General features: G+C 38.8%; 1 protein-coding gene across 1 annotated transcript in view; it reads right to left on the bottom strand.

The window, feature by feature from the left end:
* Nucleotides 1–23379, bottom strand: part of LOC105269455 (RNA pseudouridylate synthase domain-containing protein 2) — a gene marked incomplete at its 5' end in the record, with an annotated part of 87965 nt that overhangs the window by 21388 nt on the left and 43198 nt on the right. Inside the window, 2 exon segments of the mRNA XM_011309716.1 lie at nucleotides 7421–7508; nucleotides 12591–12695. Of these exon segments, the coding sequence (XP_011308018.1) occupies nucleotides 7421–7508; nucleotides 12591–12695 (193 nt within the window).

Below are 23379 nucleotides of genomic sequence, written 5' to 3'. Positions count from 1 at the left end.
AGTGTTATCGCGGATTATTCTCGGGGTATTTATTTCCATTTCTCATGGAATTATACGCGTCACTCGAAGCACTCTGGGAGATTGTGAGAAAAAAATTTTCCGGAAAATTAAGGACAATCCAGTAGTGGAGTGTAAGTCCCTCCAGACCTCCCGGGGATTCCCAGAAATTGTCAGAAAGTCCAGTAATCGCAACATTAAGTTCGATTATTAAATGAAAACAAGGGGAATATAAAAAAAATTGAGGAAAATTTCTTCGACGTTTTTCCAGGAATTCCCAAAATTTAAAAATCCCCAAAACGTGACGGTGTACACAATTTTTTTATTAATGTCTTCTCGAAAAATAAATGTCTCACAGGTGCAACGAAGGGCCTATAAAAAATCCATTCCCCTCCGGTGTGAGTCCTCGATGCCTATTTTATTGAGAGTCCTCAGTGTCACTCCCCTTTTTATTCATTGGATAAAAGAGTAAGGGAGGACTGGGAGGTGGGGAAAAAAGAACATGGGGATCGTAACGAGCCGACGAAATGAAGGACATTTACAGCGATCGTAGCCCAGAACTGAGGACTTTACGAGTCGTAAAGCAAGGACACAGCCCTGCCACAGGGTTATCCGGTGTGTTTCAGTGGTGTATCGATCGATGTGGGGGGGAATTGTAGGGATGGGTATCAACAGGGGTGGGTGGACTGTGGGTGGTAACACCGGGATGAAACTCTGAAACAGCAGAATGAGGTACACGCACCCTCCGGGATCTTCTACAACTGTGATCAAACTACAAATCCTATTCCGCACGTTTAGTTTGCCTCCCGTGAATTTACCTCATTGTAACCACTTTAGGAGGCTTTAAACTTGACGGCTATTTCCCAACTACTCGACAATCCGCCATTGTAATGTTAATACGCGGATGTTCCTTTTTCGATACTATAAAAAATTCAAATTTTCCCGGGAAAAATTCCACAATCCACTCCACAATAACAATAATAACAACAATTTGAAGATATAATTTGTGACATTCAATTATCTAAAATAATTATCACAATTTTTAAATTATCTTCACACGAAAAAATGTTTTAATTGATTTGTCTGGTAAATTGTGTAATGAATTGTAATGCATTATTTTTTCAAAACGAAAAATCATTTTAAAAAATGGAATCCGTCGACAGATCAGTGAGAAATAGATCGCCCCATAAATGGAAACCCCTAAATTACACCCCCGAATTATTCCAAGCCCAGCATTAACCCTCATGACTTTATCACTGCCATTGTATTTTTTTTTAAACGGTACCCCCTTCCCTCATTTGCACACACGCCTAGAGGCTAGGGTAATCTAATTTACCCGACTCTTTATTTCTTGAATCATCGTTTTTTTATTCATGTATGGCATCGATTTCCCATGGAATAACAACGACTGCTCAGTAGCCGTTGGAGAATAAATAGAAGAATTGCCGCGGATATGAGTCAGTGGAGAAAAAAATGAATGAATAAAATCGAGATGCAACTGAGGATCAAGTTTGTCCTCGTGGACTGGCCCTCCAACCCTCCCACAATCTCACGATGCAACTCTATATCTAGATTCACACTCTCCATCGAATCTCACTCTATCCCCGAGTATGAAATTCATACGCGAGAGAATTCTGAATATTTGACATGGGATTTGACAAGTTCACCGTTACCCCACACTGTGCACATGCATTCTCGTATTTGTCGGTGGGTGGGAGAGGGTGGGAGGGAAGAGGGTGGCTGGCCGTCAGGGATACAGATCGTCTGTCATGTTTACAGTGACTCTTCACTCGATATTGTCCGTTTCGACGGCGAAAAAAAAAACGACTTTTCGGCGAGTGATACACGGGGCGCGTTGATTTGATTTACCGGATTACCCGCGTTTTCAGGGGAAAATTCTCCGGGAATATTGACTCGATCGAATTTCAGTTATTGACGTTCGCCTCCACCACTTCAGTCTCAGAAAATTAGTTGGCGCTTCAAGTAGAAAAATTTGAAAATTTTCAGAACAAGATTTATCAATTTTTTCTTTCAAGAATTTTATTTTTTTTTTAATATTCCTTCAATAAACTATTGGTACTGAATTTAATAATTTATTAAAATTGTGTAATTTTTTGGGGTATTCCAAGGTCGGGCGCTAAAATTGGTTCAAGTCATGGAAATCCATCCATTGAACGCCAGTCTTTAACCGTAATATGAACCAACATTGACAAGCCAATGAAATCATTAGTAGACTATCTCTAGACCAATAATAGGCCAGCAGTAATAGTGCCGACAATTGGCGCTTCAATGTTTAACCGATACCAGGCTTGGACCAAGACTTGACCAATATTAAAATCCTACTTGGGATGATGAAGAGATGATTTAGAATCGAGAAGTCAGATGTAATTTATATTTCGATATACTCAAAAGCGCATTTATCTTCCTATTTCTTCCAATTTAAATCCTCCCGCAGAATATACAACATCAAAGGATATCCCTTTCGCCATCGGAGCGCACTTTATTCATCGCTGTAATCCCCGAAAAATAATTCCCGGATAATCGAAAACAATTTTTGTACCCGCCGATATTTTAATCTCAAACCGTCGAGGCGCCCCAGAAAAAAAACCCGTTTTTCATGGAATATTTTTGTACTGTCGCGAAAAAAAAAAAAGTACTTCGTCGCTTGCCAGATGCTCTCCGCACTCTGTCGAATATGCAATGGATGTCATTGCAAGTAAAATTATTTTTTTGGAAATACATGCAGTCGTCAGATGGAGAAAATAAATTCTCATCAAATTTTTTTCAATCCCCTGAATTCCCCACTATCAACTACCACTGAATTTTCGATGAATTGAGATAAGAAATAACAATTAAAAATTGATCTGTTCATTTTGGAATTTTTGATATTGAAATTTCATTAGTCAAATTATTTCCGAGAGGCGGGAAAATTTTGGAAATTCAGAGAAATTCAAATATTTCGGATAAACGCGCGTGTCGACCTCGTGTATAATAACAATTATATATAATATTAAATAATTCCAAAAATTTTAATCATCGCGGAGTGTGAAATAGAAATTCGGTGTAATCGCCCCGGGGCCATCTCCTTTTTTTATTTTCATGTACTAGTGTTTGTGGTATGTCTGGAAAATAAAGCTGCCCCGGGGCAACACGAGCTGGCGATTTTAACCGGAAGTCAAGGTAGACTACATTTTTCTTGTTCGATTCTCCAATGAGAAAATAAAAAGAGAGACGAACAGGTGAAAGAGGAAATAGATAAATATTACATTCACTTCCATTTATGCAAGATTCAGCGGAAAATGAAAATTTATTGAATTTATCCCCAAAAAGCTACCATTTTAATTTGATTAATTCATTAACTTGTATTTTTAATAATTATAATTTCAATCATTGTAGATTTTTTCATATTTAATGATTACGCTTTTCTCATTACTCCTTTCAAACTTCTGTATAAAAATTAATATAAAAAGTATGTGTAACGGATTTTAAAATATATTTTTCATACGTTCTTCAGTGAAAGTGGGTAGAGGTTGAAGGAGATGGATAATTAAATCATTGCATAAATGGAGATGAAAATGGTGGAGAGTAAGTTGAAATGGCAGAGAGTGGAAAGAAGCGGGTGAATGAAAAAAATACAACTACTTTGTCTCACGTATACGACTCGTCCTGATATCTTATTCTTTCTAACTCCAGGAGTTTGCGAATAAAAATGAATTGGAGGTACTATTTCTTTTTCTCCAGATGTTTCAGGAATAACGTCCCATGATTACTCTCGAAAAAGACAGAGTTAAATAAAATACGATGGTAATAGGATGAGAGGTAGCTCCCAAAATTGAGAGCAAAGGGCTAACAAGTTATAGTTTATGTCGTAAAAACTTTTGCAAAAGCTGCTTTTAGTTTTATTTTTTTTAATTCACCGAATAACCAACTGTCGTACCTACATTTTTACCCTTCCCACAAGCTGTACGCCATTCGGAGTGGCAAAAAGAAAATATTACCAAGGAAAACACTTTTCTGGAGTTGGAGTTTGATTTATCGACTACTGTCAGGGTGAAACGAGCAATTCAGTCTGGAAAATTCAATTTCGATCTTGAGAAAATAAAACTGAAAATTGCGATATCGCAAAATGAATCGACTATGAGCAACTTATTCAAGAGTCATTTCTCTAGAATAATTATACGGCAATTATTACCACACAAATATCCACTGATATTTTATCGATTTTGAGATATGAAAGAAAAATGGAGGAATTATTAATTTACAGAATGGATTTCGAAGGGCAATTTTGCAAGAGTGAAATTTTATTGGTAGACGTAATTTTTTAATGAGTGCTCACGGATTGAGTGATGGATCTCAAGGGGTTGAGAAAATTGAGGGATGAATGAGGGGATGAATGGAGGAGGGCAGAAGATATTCTCCTTCAGAACCCTGTGATTTCGAGTGAAATTGCCTTGTGGCAGTGTCCGAATTACCGTTTGGCCCTGGGATTTGCTCGGGGGTTCGATAACACAGGGTTAAAGGAGGGGCAAAGCCCAGATATACACCCCCTAAGGTGCGGTTAGGGGATGAATAGTGGGGTGGGCTGTAGTTGTGAGGATACAGGTCTTCATGACTCGGGTGGAAAAGCTCAGATAGCATCGGATCTAGATTTGAATCACGTACCACTGAACTGCTCCAAAAAACATCGACAGGGGTAGAAATTCAAGGGGGTGGAGTTAACGGGGGATGAGGGGTAAATTGCAGCGTATAAAAGAGAAAAGAAATCTTCAGTCCATTATTCTTCATTCTCTCTTATTTCTTACGCTTTTGTTTTGTCGTTGAATTGAAATGGATTTATTGGGAGGGGCGGTACCAATAATAAATATCCACTTGGTACAATTCGCGGGGGAGGGCTGTTCTTTTTTTTTTTTTCCCTCAAATATTCAGGACCCCCGGGGGTGTGCTGATCAATTGAGCTACGGTCGGGGCTCATTTATACGGTAGACCGTTGATTCTTCGGGAGGAAATTATTCCGCTTCGTTGATAATCAATGGAGGTCGGAAAATTTCAAGGAAACGTGGAAAATTTCTGGCCCAAGTTTTCTCATTATTTATTTACACCCGAATTTCTTATCGGCGAACTCACGGGGGCAGTGATCATGGAAAATTATTTCCTGAATTTTTCACGTCTCGAATGAGTCGAATTTTTATTATTTAATTTTTAAAATTTTCAATTTTTAAATACAAAAATCTCGACTTTTCGATTTCTAGTTTCAAATGGCATTGTTTGCACAAATAAATAAAATAAATCATAACCATAAACAAATGGAAGGACTTCGAAGTATTAAAATTTCAACGTAAAAATGGCAAAATTATTTCACTCTCGTTGAAATAAATATTCTTCTCATTGCACCGATTGAAAGATGCATTGAACGTGGAAAGATATGACTTTCAACGGTTCAACAAAAGGATACCTGCACAGAATATATCTGCAAACAGTGCAAACGATGCCACCTGACTAGTTGTTCCCTGGAGTGGTATTAATAGGTCTTTGTTTCGCTGAAATTCTCGGTGTTGGCCCGACGTAGAACCAGCGGTACACCACGTCGTTCACCCATACGTGAACGAGGGGGTTTTAAAATAGGGGTGGAAAGGGGGGAGGAGAGGTGGGTTGCATCTATTATTCAAAATGTGGAGCAGATATTGGATGCCGATACTTCGCCAGTTTCTAAATGTTCGATCCAACGCATGCGACTGAAATCCCACCCCCCCGTACCCCACATTCCGCGCTACATTTCCACCCTTACTTTATATTATAGGGGGTAACAATACCACGGGGGCTGTGGAATGGGGATAAATATGACGGACAGACATTATCATTTGCTATTATCTTTACATTTCATGCGTTTCAGTTCGCGGGTTGGATTATCAAGCCCTGTGACAACTCGCGAAGGAATTTATGTCTCTCTTGATATAAACTATTTATTTGTTTAATAGAATTTAACGAATTGTTCGCCGTTATTGGAAGGAATTGGATTTTTATTTAGAGCTATTCGGATTAATCCATTTGATTAATTATTTTGTCAAGAATAATTTGTCGATTTGTAAAACTCATAAATTTGAGATTGCTGAGAGATAATGATTATTATTCTGATTACGAGCTATTTGCCAGGCGTTATTTCTGGGAAATATGAATTTCCAATGATTTTCTCGTGAATTATTGTTTATTTGGAGAAATTATGCAATTGGGATAAATTGTGATAAATCATTTGTCGAGGTGTCGTATTAAAAATTAAGAGCAAGTGTTAATGACTCCACTGGGACTAGCAACCGATCGTTTGTAGTATCAATATTTAATAATAAAATTCACTGATAAATTACGATTTTATTGATCATTTGGGGTAATGAAGCTCTCTCCGATACGAATAATTTGGCTGACAGAATTGTAATTACATTAAACTGATCAAACGTTCTCTGAAATTAATATCACTCCGTTCCGAACAGATTTCATCATTTATTAATTGGAATTTGTTGTGTCAGCAGCAGTTTATATTATGTATTAACACAGTTGGGTAAATTCTCGATCTAGGGCGACGGTTCTCATTCCCTCCAGCACCCTGGAGAGTGCTTGGATAGTTTTGTTTGCAATGTAAATAGTTATTCGAACGGATTGCAACGGGAGAAGTCTCTCACGCGTGTCAATTCGCTGTTTTGCATTTCGCTGCTTCAATATTTTCAATATTTCTACGGGATTTTCAATATTTCTACAAGATTTTCACGTTCTGCCACATCTCTCTATTCAAATGAATTCCATCATGTCTGGAAAATTTATTATCTCATTTCTCCAATCGAACTTGAATTATTTATCTGATTTTTTAATGACTCAAGTTTCCACCGATAATTTTTAATAAAAAAAAAAACAAAATAATTGCGGGTAATTGTGTGGAAAATGTGGATTTCGGTTAATTGCCGTTAATTATTCAATAAATTTATTGAATAAATTATTCATTGAATTCCTCGCGGTTTCCGCTACGTGCCTGAATTTAAATTTTATAAAGAAAAATGTCGAAGATCGAATTGTAAAAAATCGTTTCGATTCGCCATTTCAACGGAGAAATGGAATTCCCTCAATTCCTCATCCCTCCAACAATCATTCTCTTCGGAAAAATGTTTTTCCCCTGATTGTCATTGCTACCTGAGGTAATCGAGACACGAGCAACTCGATAAACCGTTGTGGAATGGAGGCAAGTGCGAAATACAAACCTCACTCATGGCCACCCCAATCTCCGATGGGTTTAAATGAAAAAGAGACGACACGAGTGAGAAAAATAAATGAAAAAAAAAAAACTAAAATAAATAAACGTGTGTGCGATTGCGGTGACCACGGGTGACGAAGGAAGAGAATAAAAAAAATTGTTGCTAAAGTGAAGTAAAAGTGGACTCACCATTCTCCACGTAATAGCTGGTCTCGTTGTACCGTTCGTCTGTGAATCCGGGTCTCTTCGCTTTCAGCGCTTTCGTTTCCAATTTTGCCTGTAACAAAAGAGAGATATTTGGTCATTGCAGCCGATCGAGCATTTAAAAGAGTGTCCAATGGCTGTCGTGATTGACATTGAATTAACAAAAAAAAAAAGATGATAAAAAAAAGTAGTTGATTGGAATGGAAAATGAAAATTGGGGTAACAAATTGAATTTCTCAACTCTCCTGAGGTGAATAGTTGCCAATTCCTGGGAAAAATATATCATCAAGGGAATTCCATTCAATGCACAAGCTGGTGAAGTTCGAAAATTTAAATGATTCGATTCAATTGATTTGAATAACATGTGAGAGGTAAATCGTTTTCTATTAAAAATATGGATGTAGTACTCATTTTAATTTTTTTTCACTCTCATTTTGTCAATTTCTTTGAATAAAAATTAATCACTCAATAATTCCATAAAAGCCGGGAAATAGCAACTAATTATAAATTTATTTATAATTTATCCACCGAAAAATTCAAATCGTCAACTTCAATTAATCAACGATTTTTAAAAAAGTTTAATTTATTAATGAAGCGTTTAAAAAAATGGTCTCGCCGAAAAATGATCATCATAATTTAACAAATTTTTTAAATCATTACTTTTAATTATAAAGATGGAGCGGATGGTTGAATAATTCATTAATAATGAGTGAAGACGAGACGTGACGATGACGATTTGAATTTGGATCGGTAGCACGTACTCGTTTGTAATGACTGGTATATCGTGCCCCCAAGTCATTACAAGCGATGTAAAATGGGCGGAGAGAGGGTGCATTATGATAATAGACAACCACCCCCTTGGATGCATTGTAAAAGCCCCAGAGGGGGGCGTTTTAATCAATGCAATGACAATTAACGACATCGCTGTTAAAACGATCGATGACAAAGCCGGTCTCTAATCTACCTAAAATTTCCATCAAATTACGACTCAAGGATTTTTATTATCACCGTTGAACCGACACTAGAACGACTGATCAATGGGGGGTGATTAAATAATCTGAGATGGAAGAAAAATCCTGAGTGTTTGTTCAGCTCTTCGGGATTTTTCTCGACAGGAATAAAGCTTTTATCATTCCACCATTTCCCCGGATTCCACGATTTACTAACATCCCAAATTATATTTGATGTTGACATTTGATAGTTCAAAAATTCATTAGGTCTGGAAATATTCAAATATTTTTGTTGGGTAGCATTTACAGCGGGAATTTATGCGAATTCAATTGCGAGTGATAATTGGGTCAGGGATCAATTAAAAGGTAGACATTGCAGTCGGTGGGAGCACAGAGATTCGCGATTACTTTTGCGTCTCTTTTCCCCCGCATAAGTAATTCAGAAGAATAATTCTATTTTATATAAATTTATTTCCGTTCAGAGATTCAATAATTTTTTCAGTTTTATGGAATTATTATTTTTAACTCTCCAATTTCATTGAATTTTATGTTTAATTCAATATTTAATTCCAAAAATCGTCGTAAATCGTGTAACTCACGTCGAACGGAAATAAAAATGTTTAATCTTTTAATTTAAAAATTCGAGCGATAACCTTACCCGACTGTAATCTCAATTCGCAAATTTTCTCGAATCTTTTGACGCGCGTTTAATATTGAGTAGAAATTTTCAGGTGAAAAAAAAAATCGTCTGGTTCCAGTGAATTTCAATGGGCTCCAAAGTTCATTCTGAGTATAACCCCTCGTAAATAAAGCCCCAACCTGTGCCAACCACCAAAACCGAGGAATAGAAAAAGTATTGAATGCCCCCGTATTTATAAATCCAGATCAGACATTTTGCTGCGAATTTTCGCGCGTACTTTTTACATTTTCACGGTGGAACGAAAACTTTTGGCTGTATCGACCGGTGGTGCCTTTTCTTCCCAGGATGCACCATCCCCGAGGAGAACCATTGAAACCCTTTTGCCGTGGTCTCATCCATGAAACCCACGATTCAGTGAAAATACCTCAGACCCGTCACTTTTCGGCTTTCTATCCTCTTTATATAAAAGGCCTTACTTGTCCGCTCGAATTTACCCAATATCCTGAGCCCCTGCCGATCTTCACTCGGGGAAAATGGCCAATATATTGGCGTTTCTACGGATTACTCCCTCCCAGAGGATATATCGAGATAAACGAGTTTATATAAATCCATCAAGTGACCTTTTATCCATCTCACCGGATTATTTACGGTGTAAAAAGCACTCCAGCCATTGGGATATTTTTGTAAATTTTCACAGCGAATAGAATTCTAATATTAAAGGATTTACCGAAAAATTAATTAACAGGTAAATTTATCCCCGTGTTCTATTTATCGTGTACCCCACTGAAAATTCAACAAGTAATACCTTTTTTTTTCCCACTACTTTTTATAATTCGTCAGTAATTTTTACTGAAATTTGCGGTTGTAATTTATTCCGAGGATAATCACCGAAAGAGGAATAGAAAAATTTCACCTCCACATACCGAGAACGGGAATATCATCCCCCAAACGAATCGATAAAATTCCCAGGCATCTCTGGAACAATTCCACTCCAAAAACACCCATCACGTCACTCTCAATAAACCCTCTACCTCCTTCCCCTCATAAAAAGTACTCGCTTCATTTCCGCTTTTCCATCCCACCCACTCGTCCACCCAACGCCTCACAAAACACGAGCTACGACTACAAAACGCTGAATAACTAAAACTGATAACTACGAAATTCCCTGGGATGTACCATCACCTAGAACATTCTATTTACATTTGATATTTGAACTCCAACTGTTAATGAACTATCGAGAACATGACGAGACGAGTTGAAGTGTACACATTACCTCTGCACGTCTGTGCACCAGTGAATTCGAAAATGGCACATAAATGGGTAGAGATGGTGTATTGTGTCGACATTTGTATGAATGATGAAAGACATCAAGGTTGGATAACGTTTGTGGAGGGGTGAGGATGAGAGGGAGAAAGGGGGAGTGAAATGTGGGGTGGACGATGGGTGTTTGGTGGTGGTGCATTTGTGATGGTCGAGCGATTGCTAAATCCAGTCAGTTGTGTTTATGTGTTGCTTCTTGTCACGTGGAATTTCAATGGTTTTACCCTGTGCCGATAGTTTCCGTTCGGTTTTCACAACAAAAAGGGATGAAAGGGGGATTTTAAAGTGGGTGGAAAATCCCACCGGAAACAACCGGGAAAATTGTCACGCTGCCACTGTATCGTTTAACTGTCAACTGGTGGCTATCAAACTTCGCCAATTAATGCTAGCGTTGGGGATTCGTTCGGTAATGGAAAGAAGATTAATTGAAGAGATTAACGGGAAATTACCGTGGGGGTGGGAGGAGGGAAGGAGGAGAGAAGGAGGAGAGAAGGGGGGTTTCTCCATGTGGAATCATTATGGATTTTTTTGGAGTATTGGCTATTTTTTTTTTTCATGTTTTCAGAGTGACTGGAGGTGATGGAGATTTTTTAACAATTATCATTACTGGAAAAATGCGGAAATATTTTTCGATCTTGGAGGGGAATTTTAAAGCGAGAAAAATTCTCAGATGTTGGCACGGAAATTTCGAATACTCTAATGACAGATGTCATTAACGAGTGAATAAAAAATAATGTCGTATTGACATTGACAAATGGAAATGAGAGAGACATCTCGGTGGGTGTGATTTGGAGCGACAAGACATCTGTTTTTCTCCCCGGGAAAAACGAGATGATCGAGGAGGAAAGAGAAAAGATGAGAAAGGTTATATAATGGAAGAATACACGAGCGAAGACAGGCGACTGTGACGAGTGTCGGCCCCGGTCCTGGCCCAGTACTGGCACATCCCCGGGGAAAGAGACATGTATTTGTTTAACATCTTTGTGCAATCCGAGGCAGAGGTCTAACTACGCGGTACACCTAAACCAGAGTCAAATATCGACGGGACGAAAATATACGAGACTGTGCCCGACGGCAGATGGATGGCTGACGACTGACGGAGAACGTTTTTTTTTTTTCCCACCCGTCTTTTTTTCCCCCACCCGTTTTTTTTTTTAACTCAACCCAGACATGTGTCGTACTCTTGTTTTTGCAGCATCCATTTTCCCCGAGTCAAATCCACTTGGTGAATGAAAATAAAAAAAAAATCACCCACGGAAAAATATTCAGTGAAAATGACGGAAAACTCCGGGAAAACTCAACCGTCACTTTTCAACGATAATTCAGGGAAAATTATGCGTAATATCGCGGTAATGAAATTTTTTTAGAAATATTTCTCTCCGTGCGTGTGGAGCGGAATTTTGGGGGAATTTCTGGGGAATTTTGGAGGAATTTCGAATGTTCTGAGAGGGAAAATTCACCGTGAAAATGTCGTGCGTTCGTGAGTGAGAATTTACATATTGTCGGGGAATAAAAATGGACATAGCGGTGGAAAATTCTTGGGTTCTGGGGGAGGGAAAATTCGGTAATTCATGGAAAAATACGGGTCTATGATGAGAGAGGATTTACATTTGGAGGGAATAAAAATGGAAATCATAAGAAAAAGCCGAAAATGTTCGTTAATTCCGCAATCTTTCGATCTCTATGCAATTTTTCCCGTGAGATAAATTGATTTTAACACTCCATTAAACAATGAAAATAATTATTTGCAATTACGCGTGATTGGAAAATGATTAGAGAAATCGATGTCTCCTCGTAATTTTCCGTCGCTCAAATTGAGAAAGAGAATAGAAAATGTTGAGATATCGATTTAACCCGCGATTGTCGCTTGATAAAGATCGATCGGTCGAGATCGATTGATGGGACACATCTAGATATGGCGGATGTGATTGAAATTCACTGGTTCCATTACGATCGCGATGCTCTTCATTCTTGTTTCTGTATGAGAGTACAGGAACACAGAGTGAAGCATGATATATGGAGTGAAGAAATGCTAGAGGGAAGATTAATGATGGGGAAGTGAGTACCCCAGGAAACCCGATCTTCGCTTAAGCCCGGATAAGGGTTGAAACGCTTGTTAATTCCAGCCTCAAGACCGTCTGAATTTTCCAAAGAGGTTTTCCCAATTTTTCGCGTCACATCGCGAGAATAATCGAATAATCAAATACAATAATTAAATTAATTATAACTGAGTGTGATTACTCACCTTCTTGAGATCTTTACTGGCGTCTGCCTCCTCGGCTTTCCGTTTTTCCGAGATTTTTGGTGACGAGACGGCAATTGCTGGTTCCCTCAGAGGTTTAAGATCCACCTGCAATTACAAATAATTACGTGAGATTTTCACGATTTACGCTCATTTTCTGGTGAATGGAGAATTCAGTGAGATGTCAGATTTTGGGGGAGCAAGGGGTGGTGAAAATGGCATCGGTTGGGAAAAATGCTTTGATGCTGGCCAGGGGTGGAGGGTCGTCCTGACAACGCCCTCACCTGGGGTGTCCTCACCACTTTCAGCTGACTTTCAACCCTCCATCCCTGTCTAGGCACAGACATGTTTCTCGTTAGCGCTGAGTGCGAGGAAAAGAGGAGTTCGAGGGCTTTGGGGGCTTTGATTGAACGCCAGGAGATAAATTCGGCTTTTGAATTCTCTGAGGGTACCTTCAATTACGCTAAGAAGCCCGGCAAATCCATTTAATTATTTTCAAATCCATGGAAAATAATCATGTACGCAAAAATGTGCGATAACAATTTTTATTTTCATTTTGTCCAAAAATTGAGAAGTCCATTTTTGGAAAAAGAATTTTTTACCCAAGAATTTTTTGCCACCGATTTTCATTCCACGAAATCATTTTGAAAATTAAATTGAATTGATGAAGAAAATTAATTTCCGGAATTTTAAGCTGCAACTTTTAATTGAAAATCTCGGATTATCAGTTTGTCCCGTTTATTCCGCAATCGGGGCCATCTTGGCCGATGATTACACGAAATTTCGTCGATTACGATAGGGGCCCCTTCCCATCGACCGGAAAATATCGAGAGTAACGAGATAGAACGAGAAATTCCGTGGCAAACTAAAAAGAAAGAAGAGTCGTTACCGTATCGTTAACCAGAAGACGACAGGGAAACACCGGTGGAGAATTTTTCGATGCGAAGGAACGAAACGAGTGGAGAAGCCGATAGGCGTAACGATATTATCGCAGGGTCAGAGGGCGAAACCCTATATACATGTGTACATATATACGACATACTGGGGCAGTTAAAACGGGTATGTACTGAGAGGCTCGTTTCACTTTTACGAGTAATTTGCGCTCCGCGTCTTCTCGTGTTTTTACTCACTCCATCGTATCCCACCCACTTTTTCTTTCCTTCTTTCATTTTTTTTTTTTTCTTTCACTTTCAGGAATTTTTTTCCAGATTTTTATTCCACCGGATTTTCCGACTTGTTGAGTCACGGTTTTTCATCCTCAACAAAGGAAAACATTTTCGAGGGCCATGGAAATTGGGTCGAGAGCCACTACACGGCTTTTGTCGAGCTTCAAAGTGTAGGGATTCATTATTAATTCATGAATAATTAGAATATCAGTGTTCAATGGATTTTGGGGTGAAAGTCACTCGACTGAGAGGAATCAATTATCATTTTTAGGGACTGGGAACGTCTGCTTTCCCTTTAAATTTATTATCGTGTGAAATTTTTTAATTCTTTGAATTTTTTCACTCCCACCGCCTCGAGGGAAAATTTATTCAATTTCCATTGGATAAGGAAATTCAATAAAAAAAACCTATTTAGGCCGACAATTAGTTCAGATAATTGGGGGGGCGCAATTAGATTTTTATTCTTCGAGGAACGAAATTCTCGAATTTTTTTGTTTCCCAAGGAGTTGTTACCACTCGCGGAGATACTTAGTTTGATTTACACCGGTGATTTATTTTCTAGATAATTAAGAGAGACCGGGAGCAAATTATCCCGGGACATTTAATGTCTTCCCAACATACAAATCAACTGACGAATTGTGGGTTGTGGAGCTATAGAAAATGGCGCTGCGAATAATGTTCGATCGTTTCGAGTGGCACGAAATCATTTTTCCAATTCTTCGGGTGGTCCTTCGGGACAAGGGCCGAAAGGAAAAATAGGGGATGAGGGGGTGAGAGGGTGAGAGGGATATGACCAAGCCTCGAAATTTTCCACTCGATCGATTTCCACTTCTGCCACCTCCCCCCCCCGGCCACCGCATTCCCAAGAGGCGTTTCTTCCCTATCAACGTTCTCCCCTTTTTTTCCCCCTGTTTTTCCGGTTGGAGAAAATCGCGTTGGGATTGCACTTGCAGACTTTACATTTTCCTTTCCAATTTTCACGGTTGAAGAGAATAGTTACCAGTACAACGTGGCCAATTTTTTGATTTTACTTGAAAAATTTTTCGGGCAAAATTTCCGGAAAATTTGAATTTCCGGAAAATTTGAATTTCCGGAAAATTTGAATGTCCGAAAAATTTGAATTTCCTCGATTTCGTTCCGAGTTTTCGAAAAATTAGAAAATGAAAAAGTGGAAGTAAAAAAAATTTTAATGTGAATTTTCAAAATAATTAGCCGACAATGAAAATACCGGGGACATTTTCCCTCGTCACAACCGGATCATTCCCCCCGCAATGAATCTTCAACTCAATTAAACCCGAGGAAAAGTCCGTTTCTAACGTACATTTCCTCGAACATAAACGGCAAATTTAATTCCAGAAGGTTTCCTCGATACTGAGATGAGTGCATCCGGTTAAACGAGTGGAAAATTCCGGTTTTTCTTGCTCCCCCTCTTTTTCAGTGAAGAAAAAAACCCGTGGAAATTTCATTAAAATGAACGGCCCATTGTGGCTGGATTCTCCGATGTCCGGAAGAATGGAAAGGGGATAAATTCAACTAGATAAGAGCTCAGAGAACTGCTCAACAAAAAAAAAAGGACTTTCGAAACGAGCCCAACAAAAAATCTATGGACAACTTCTCGCTATTATTGTCATATCCCTCGTCATTCTACTCCTGTGACTACCAGTTTTTCCCCACCTCCGGGGAATTTTCCGGTGCCTTGGGAAAACGATTCCACGTTAGACATAGACGAGTTAACCGTCGGTGCTTTTTGTTCTCTGACGAGGGGTAGAAAAAAATGTACCGTCTGATTTCATGCTTGCTTGCGCCACTTTCAAGTGACTTTTCTCCTTTTTATTCCTATTTTCCATACTTTTTTTTTTATTTTCAATGTTAGGCATACAAAGGGGCTAAACAGCGGGCAAATGCTCGACGCTACGAGTGTTTTTTTTTTCTCCCCCCTCCCCTTTTTTTAATTCTCGGTTGAGATGAAAAAATACGCTAAATTGAAAAACAAACGTTTCGACGGGGGAGGGGTCGCTGGTTTTTCCGGGTTGGCAATTATTTATTCGGGGTAATTACATTAATTATGAGAGTGGCGGTTTGAGGGGGTGATGGTGGGGTAGTTTTCAGTCGTTTAATTGTTTTTTTTTTTCGGGGGTAGTTGCTGTTTTTTAGCCATTGGGGTGGATAATGGGGTGGAGAGAAGCTATCGGTGGTTTAGTCGCAGTGTATTTGTTTTTACAATATTAAAATATTAATGGGGGATTTTTTTTTTACTGCAATATTGAATGCGATTGCGGGAGAAATAATTACGGATATTTTACCAGAGTTTTCATCATTTTTGAGGCAATTATCAAGCATTGAAATAAAAAAATTGTAAAGGGTAAAAAATGGAATCGGAATATTTTTTTCAAATTTTCAAAAAATTTCTGGATTTTTCAGAAATTTTTTTTTATGAAACAGAAAAAAAATCGGAAAACTAAACAATTTTATTTTTGGGAAAGGTTTTGAAAAATTTTTCAAAAATTTCAATGGGAAAGTTTTTTTTATAATTTCGATAGTGTATTTTTTGAGAATATTGAAAAATTAAAAAAAGTAAAAAAATAACAGTATAATTAAAAAAAAATTATATTCGCAAAAATTTCTAGAAAATTATAAAAAAAAATTCTGCGAAACAAATTTTTGAAAATTTTTTCAAGACATTTCCCAAAAATACGGTTGTTTTGTTTTCCGATTTTTTTTTTGTTTCAGAAAAAAAATTTCTGAAAAATTTGTCGGAAAAATTATTCCGATTACCATTTTTTTTTTACCCGGGTTAGGAGAGCCCCGAAATTTATAATTGAAAATTAATTGCCAACAACCACTTAAATTCTATTATTTACTAGCGAGCTGTCCGCGAAATTCGCAAATTCCGTATTTCCCCCCCGAAATGAAAGAAGAAAAAAACAATAAGAGGCGGGTGAAAAAAAAACTGGGGTAAAACTGCGTCAGCAAATGTGGTTTGCCAGTTCTATCCAAGTTACACCGAACACACAGTGGAAGTAGATTAATTCGGGCTGGCAGCTCTCGTCGAAGTGCACGAGAGAAATTAACTTCCAGGGGAGTGGACTCCTGGGGTGAGTTAGTTAAGGGGGTAGAGATTCCTCGTTTTCCTAATGGATCGGGAGAGAAGATCGCATCTCAAGTGTTCACGTTTGACCAGAATGGGACTAGCCGAAAATTCAGAAAAAATACGTCGAGACAATCGAAGGATAAATCACTGATTACAATTGATTATAATTATCCCTCTCACCCTCTCCCTCTAAAAACCAGTACTTCATATTTTTTCTAATTTCAATTATCCAATCAAATACCGAATAACAACGAAATTTTTCTAATACATATCATTTCCACAAATATGTCTGAATCTGACAGAAATATCGAAATTTTCGTAATCACCTTTTTTGTAGCGGTAATTGCGCTTTACAAAAAAGGTTACAACGAGGATTTCGATATCTGTACTAGATTCGGAGATATTCCTGAGAAACGACTCGACGTGTCGCGTTTTATCAATTCGCTATTCCAGTGTTGTTTGAGAATGAGGAAAAATTCGGAAAATTTAACGGCAAATGGAAAATTAATGGGATTTTGATGCAGAAAAAATGTCTAACAGTGCGAATGGCACGTGGTGAATGTATCAGGGACGATTCACTCATGTCTACCGGAAGCAACCGGTGAAACGCGAATCCGTTGACTCGCGTAAACAATCACCGAGAATTTTCCCGTGACGGAAAAAGGGGAAACGTCACTCTTGCGTGAGAACAAACCACTCAGTGACTCGCCCCCTATCCCCTGTAGAATGGAATAAAGCAAATGGAAAAAAAAATGAGAGACTAAAACAATGCACGTGCCAATGAGAATCAAAGAGAAAATAAATCTTTTTACGTTTTGTCAATATATAGTATCTTCAACTAAACTTTTATGAGTTGTGATTATTCATCTGAGTTTACTGGAAAATCAATTGACTAAATAATTTAAAATGGAAAATTTTCGGGTGATTTATGAAATTTCGTAATTGTAACAAAAATATCAACTCAATTTGCAACACGGAATTGCAGACGAAAATTTAAAACAGCGACGATTTCCCCTCGATGCACTTTCCCGCTTCATTTTAAATTCCCCCTCCTCGTGAGCTTTTTAATATTCCCCGGATGAAAGAGTGCGCCATAACCGGAGTGAAGGGCTCGATTTTTATGAATAACTCGGAAGGGCATCTTTCCAGTTCCATATTCCGAGGTGAAGAGGACAGAATGAGGGATGGGGTGAGAGAGATGAGCTGAAGGACGAGGGATGAAAAAGGAGCCGGAGGTTTTGCGTTAGTCGAGAAGAAAGACAGATATTTTAAAGCCGAGAAGTTACCGAGATTCGTATGAATAAAGGGGAGGACTATTTTCGCGGTAAGGGGAGTAGAATTTTCCCCGCCAGGGGAAAAACTCAGAAAAACCGGGAAAAAACCTGGAGAAACCTGGACCAGTGAGAGGTCTCCGGGTTTGTCCTGGGAAAAGGTCTAATTCGTCCCCACGCGACTCGCCGTTGAGAAAATTCTTTTATTCGCTTTTTCCCTGTCCACGACTCTTCTATCCACTTGTACCCTTTTTCTCTCTTTCTCCTACCCTCTCGGGCCCTCCGGGGAGATGAAAACTGCTGAAATGGGGATGAAGGCAATGGGAATGGAGTGTGGGGGAGGATACCTAATGTAAAAACGAGTTACTGACTCTGGCGTGCCACTTGGCTCCTCTTTCGTACACTTTTCACCGGAAAAATTCCACGACAACCCGACGCGATCACGTGAAAAAGGATAGAAAAACCCGTCGAGGACTATCCCAGGAGAAATTTCATCACGCGGTAAATTGCTTTCTCACTGGCTTACGTGAGGGATTATTATGTGTGTAACGCGTTGTTATAATATTCAAATTCTCATTGATGTTGCACCGTTGGGTCGTGTCGTTTTGTAATTCAACGCGTCAACGTTGACGTACCCGTTTTCGGGGATTTTTCATTTACTCGTGAATTAATTTTCCATTGTCATTCATGATCCAAATTCATTAAGTCTCGTTTGTTAATTACCATTTGAGAAATTAAATTGAGGTGTCAATTATTGAGAATGAATAAATTGAATTCTCCAGTTTCCAATAAAAAAATGTCAATTCCCATATCTTGAAAATATCAATAGATATTTTAAAAAAATTTACTGTCCATTAATTTTATTCTTACATCCCCCTCCTGTTATTATTTATTATTTATTAAATTCAGAATATGGATTAAGTGGATGAGAGACAGATGCCAAATGAAATTTGAGCGTCTCGTTAAATCGAGGATCGTTACTCTCCCCTCGAATGAAAATTAGAATGGATTATAAAAGAGTGGATGGCGAGAGATTAAAATAGATATAAAATCAAATGACAAGATGGTGTCATTCTGCAGACTATTATGAATCCACCCACTCCTCCCTTACACTAGCATCGTTTGATTTTATTTTCTCCATTAAATTTTTAATTGATGGAAATAGTACGGGGTACATCGGTGGGTGGAGTAATTGAAATGAGGATGAGAAAAAAAAGAGGTGGCGGGGGATGGAACGGTCTTCGTAACACGCGATGTCCTTTTAACCCGAGATCCTTTTCTGAGGGCATACCCTACACCATTTTTTTTTTTTTGTGGTAGTCAATCCCTTTTGTTTTCACTCCACATACGCAAACTCCGGACATTTCACCCCGAGGGTTGCGACCCTCTTTCCTCGGACTAGAGAGTCCACTATTTTTTCTTTCCAGTTATGCACACGTACTTCCGGACTTGATTATAATTACAAATGAGGGTATAGTTTAGGGTCACGTAGGATTGCGAGGGTAATGACAGGGATGAGAAATTCTCCCTGGGATTATTCATTATTTAATCAGACTTTGTGAATTTTCTTTAAAGAATTTTTGTCGGAGGTTCGGCGTGAGAATGAAAATCGCAAAATCAAATCGTGAAATTCAGAAGATTTTTTAACTCTTCAGCCCTCACTCCAGGGTATTCTTTAAAAAAAATTCAGTTGTAACTCGTCGGGTAATAATGACGGAATTACGTCGACGTGTGTTTCATTAACCGTCAGACCTACAGTTAAATTCATCCCCCGCGTTAATGAAGATAAATGAAAAAAAAAATTTCTCTATTTTTTCATCTACCTCATTAAAAAATTTTTCAAAACTTCACGAATATTCCGGAATTATTATCTGAATTATCATATAAAATAATATATGACCGGGTAAAAAAAAAAAATTGTAATCGAAAAATTTTTTCCGAATTTTCAAAAAAAATTCTGGAAAACATTTCAGAAATTTTGTTTTATAAAAAAAAATTGAAAGACAAAAAAATTTTATTTTTCGAAAATGTTTTGAAAAATTTTAAACAATGCGGATGGAGAAATGGGATAGCCGTGAAATAATGCAGTAGATCTGTGACGTACGAAATAGGGACATGAGAAGGGTAACATAGATGGACACGAAGATTGGTGTGTAAAATTTACCCCACAGTAAAGAGGACAGTGGAAGGACAGAGGGCGCGAGTGCTGCCCCCCCGAGTGCCAACGGCAGCCCTAGGATTTTGCCCCGCACCCCAACTTACCCTCTGGGTGCCGCGCTCCCTTCGTCCGTTCGACCCCTCACTTCCAACGGCTGCCGAGTGAGTGAGGAGTAGAAGGAGAAAACTGGGTAGTTAGGGGGTAGTACGGGGATGGTGGGGAGTTGGCAGGAGGTTGGTGGGAGGTTGATGGGGGGCTGGTGGGAGGTTGATGGGGGGCTGGTGGGAGGTTGGTGGAAAGTTGATGGGGGGGGTTCGGGGGAGGTTGGTGGGGGATCAGTGGGGGTTGGTGGGGGTTGGTGGTGCCAGGAGCACCGCGGAGCGCATTAATTAACGTCGGTGCGACGTTGCGCCACCCTCCGGACGCTCCAACCACCACACCAAGAACAAGAGATCGTATACCTTGATAAAGTCTGACTTTCCAACCCCCCTTCAACCCTCACCCACCCCCTACCAGCATGTGGAGAGAAATGGTAGAGGGCAAGAGCTTCCCAGAACACTATCCTTTGTTCCTTTGATCATTCCTCCACGCTACCTCACATTTCCACTACCCGTCTTTACATCCTTTCTGATTTTCTTATTATTAAGAGAAGAACTACGACTCCGAGATGTCTCTTCTTTTATCCATCTCCTTCCATCTCCTTCCACCTCCTTCCACCTCCTTCTACCACCTGCCACCCCCTCCCATCATTCATTCTCTCTTTCTTTAACGTTACGGAAAAATTTTGGATTAATGAAATGGCACTCCCAGGAATTTTATTTCAACGTCACGGAGGGATACGTTTTGAGGGAACGCCCCACCCAGAATTTTAACGTTTTAACTCAATCCAGAGGGGATGAAAGGGGGTAATTTCATTAGAGTTTATCCTCGCTACTCGGTGAATTTCTTTGAGTTACTCCAGTTACAAATATCCCCTTTCATTCTTGTTTTCTCGAGAAAATGTTACCGAGGGGATGATTGAATCGCGAGTGATATGAGAAACCGGGGGATGAAAAAACATGAGATAAATTCAAATCGAAAAGTTTTGGTGAATATATTCTTTCGAGGGGGTGGAGTTAGCCTCGATAAATACACATCAGGGAAGTTTAGCTCAGGACACAACTTTTTTCCATTTCCAAGGGGGTGGCAGAGGGTGGTCGGGGAAAGTAAAGGAGTGAATGGAGAGATGGCGTCTTATGGAGTTTTGTGTGCGCGTGTTGGGGATGAAATTTTTTTGGCTCAAGGACCTGTGGGATTGGAGGGAGGATTATTTTATGAGGGGTTGAGGGGGATGAAAGAAAGCGCTATCTCACGCAGTGGGTCGATATCAGGGCCTGTTGCTCCCTGAATATGACCTCGCGACCCTCGCTGGTCCAGCCAAGGTCGGGAAAAAAAAGGAGTTGATAAAGTTGGGGGATTAGGGGGTTGGGGGGGGCTTGTGCAGAAGTATTTATGTGTCAATAATTAAACAACTGGCGAGGGGTTGAAATTTTAAGTGGAGATGCACAAAAAGATTTTCCACCGCTGTGGATTTTACAGATAATTACCCCACATTTTTTTCGTTAATTTAAAAAAATTGTTTAAATGATTTTTGTGCAAAATTTTTGTGCAACGATTTTTGAGGTACGAATTTTTTCGCTACGGTGAGATCGAATTGCTGAAAGGAATTAATAATTCGAGGCCATCCGAAATTTTTCCAGTCGTCACGGACATTATGGATTGAATAAAATTTTTAATTACCCCCTAACGTTCTGAATATGCAATGAAGTAATTGTCAATTTGATATTTTTATAAATAAAAAAAATTGAAGTGCATCGAATAAATTGAAAAATTCACCCCTGAAGTAGAAAAATAAAGGGATGAGTGCGAAATGCGAGAGATATTCCCCGAATAATCAGCAAATGCATTTATTCCTTTCGAAACTTCTACCATCGGCAAAAACCCACCGACAACTCGAAACAAAGCTTTCACCGGAGGTAAGAAACCATCTCCCATACCGCCGTGGATGCTCACGAAAATTACCGAGTGAAACGAAATTTGCAACAAACAACGGCAAATAGTCGGCCACCGACAGGAAGATGAGAAGAAGACGCGGTGCGTGCACCGGTGGGGATAAAACATCATTAAACTTTGAAAGGCGACGTCGGTCTCTTGGGCGTTGTTCGGGGTCTTGTCTTTTGCCTGGAGAATAGCAAAATGGACGGAGGGGTGAAGGGAGGGTGGTCTGACCAGACATGGGTTCAAACTACTGCGCAGAAAAAGACACACAGGGTGTGCCTCACCCCAGCAAATGGAAAAAAAATATACTATTGGAAAATTAAAATTTCAAGTATTCGTTGCAATTTCTTGATCACCAATTTCTACTCGGGTAAAAAAAAAATTGTAATCAAAATATTTTTTCGAAATTTTCAAAAAATTTCTGGAAAACTTTTCAGAAAATTTTTCTTTTGAAACAAAAAAATTGTATTATTGGGAAATGTTTTGGAAAATGTTTCAAAACCTTTCCGAAAAATAAAACTGTTTTGTTTTCCGATTTTTTTTTGGTTTCATAAAAACAAATTTCTGAAAAGTTTTCCATAATTTTTTTTTTCCAGAAATGGCCATGACCATAATGAAATATGCGGATGAATTTTGAATTGTCCGAAAAAATATAACTTTGCAATTATTGTAGTTATAATTATATGATTATATTTTGGAATTGACGGAAGTATATTTTTTTCCCGCATTTCAATATCCTAGTTCAATTAGTTGAAATGAATAAAATCTTCATTCAATATTTCTTCAACCCCTCAACTGGTTATTTTCCGATTAATTACCGTGAAAATCCCTAAAACCGATGAAAAACAAAAGGAATGATTGGGGGTGTTCACCCGAGCGTGTAAAACCGCTGGCCAAAGAGGAAAACAAATTTAGAAAGCATCAATTCAGGGAGACGGTGAATATCGATTACGATAAAATACCGAGAGATGATAGAAAAAAAATAAAACAGCCAAGGGTAAGGGGTTGAAACCCCCCGAGGATGGATAATGGGGTCGTGGACCGCTCACTGGCAGACGAAAAACAACGA

The sequence above is a fragment of the Fopius arisanus genome, unplaced genomic scaffold, assembly GCF_000806365.1.
Source record: "Fopius arisanus strain USDA-PBARC FA_bdor unplaced genomic scaffold, ASM80636v1 scaffold00070, whole genome shotgun sequence".
Classification (NCBI taxonomy): Eukaryota; Metazoa; Arthropoda; class Insecta; order Hymenoptera; family Braconidae; genus Fopius; species Fopius arisanus.
This window is presented reverse-complemented; position numbering and strand designations above follow the sequence as displayed.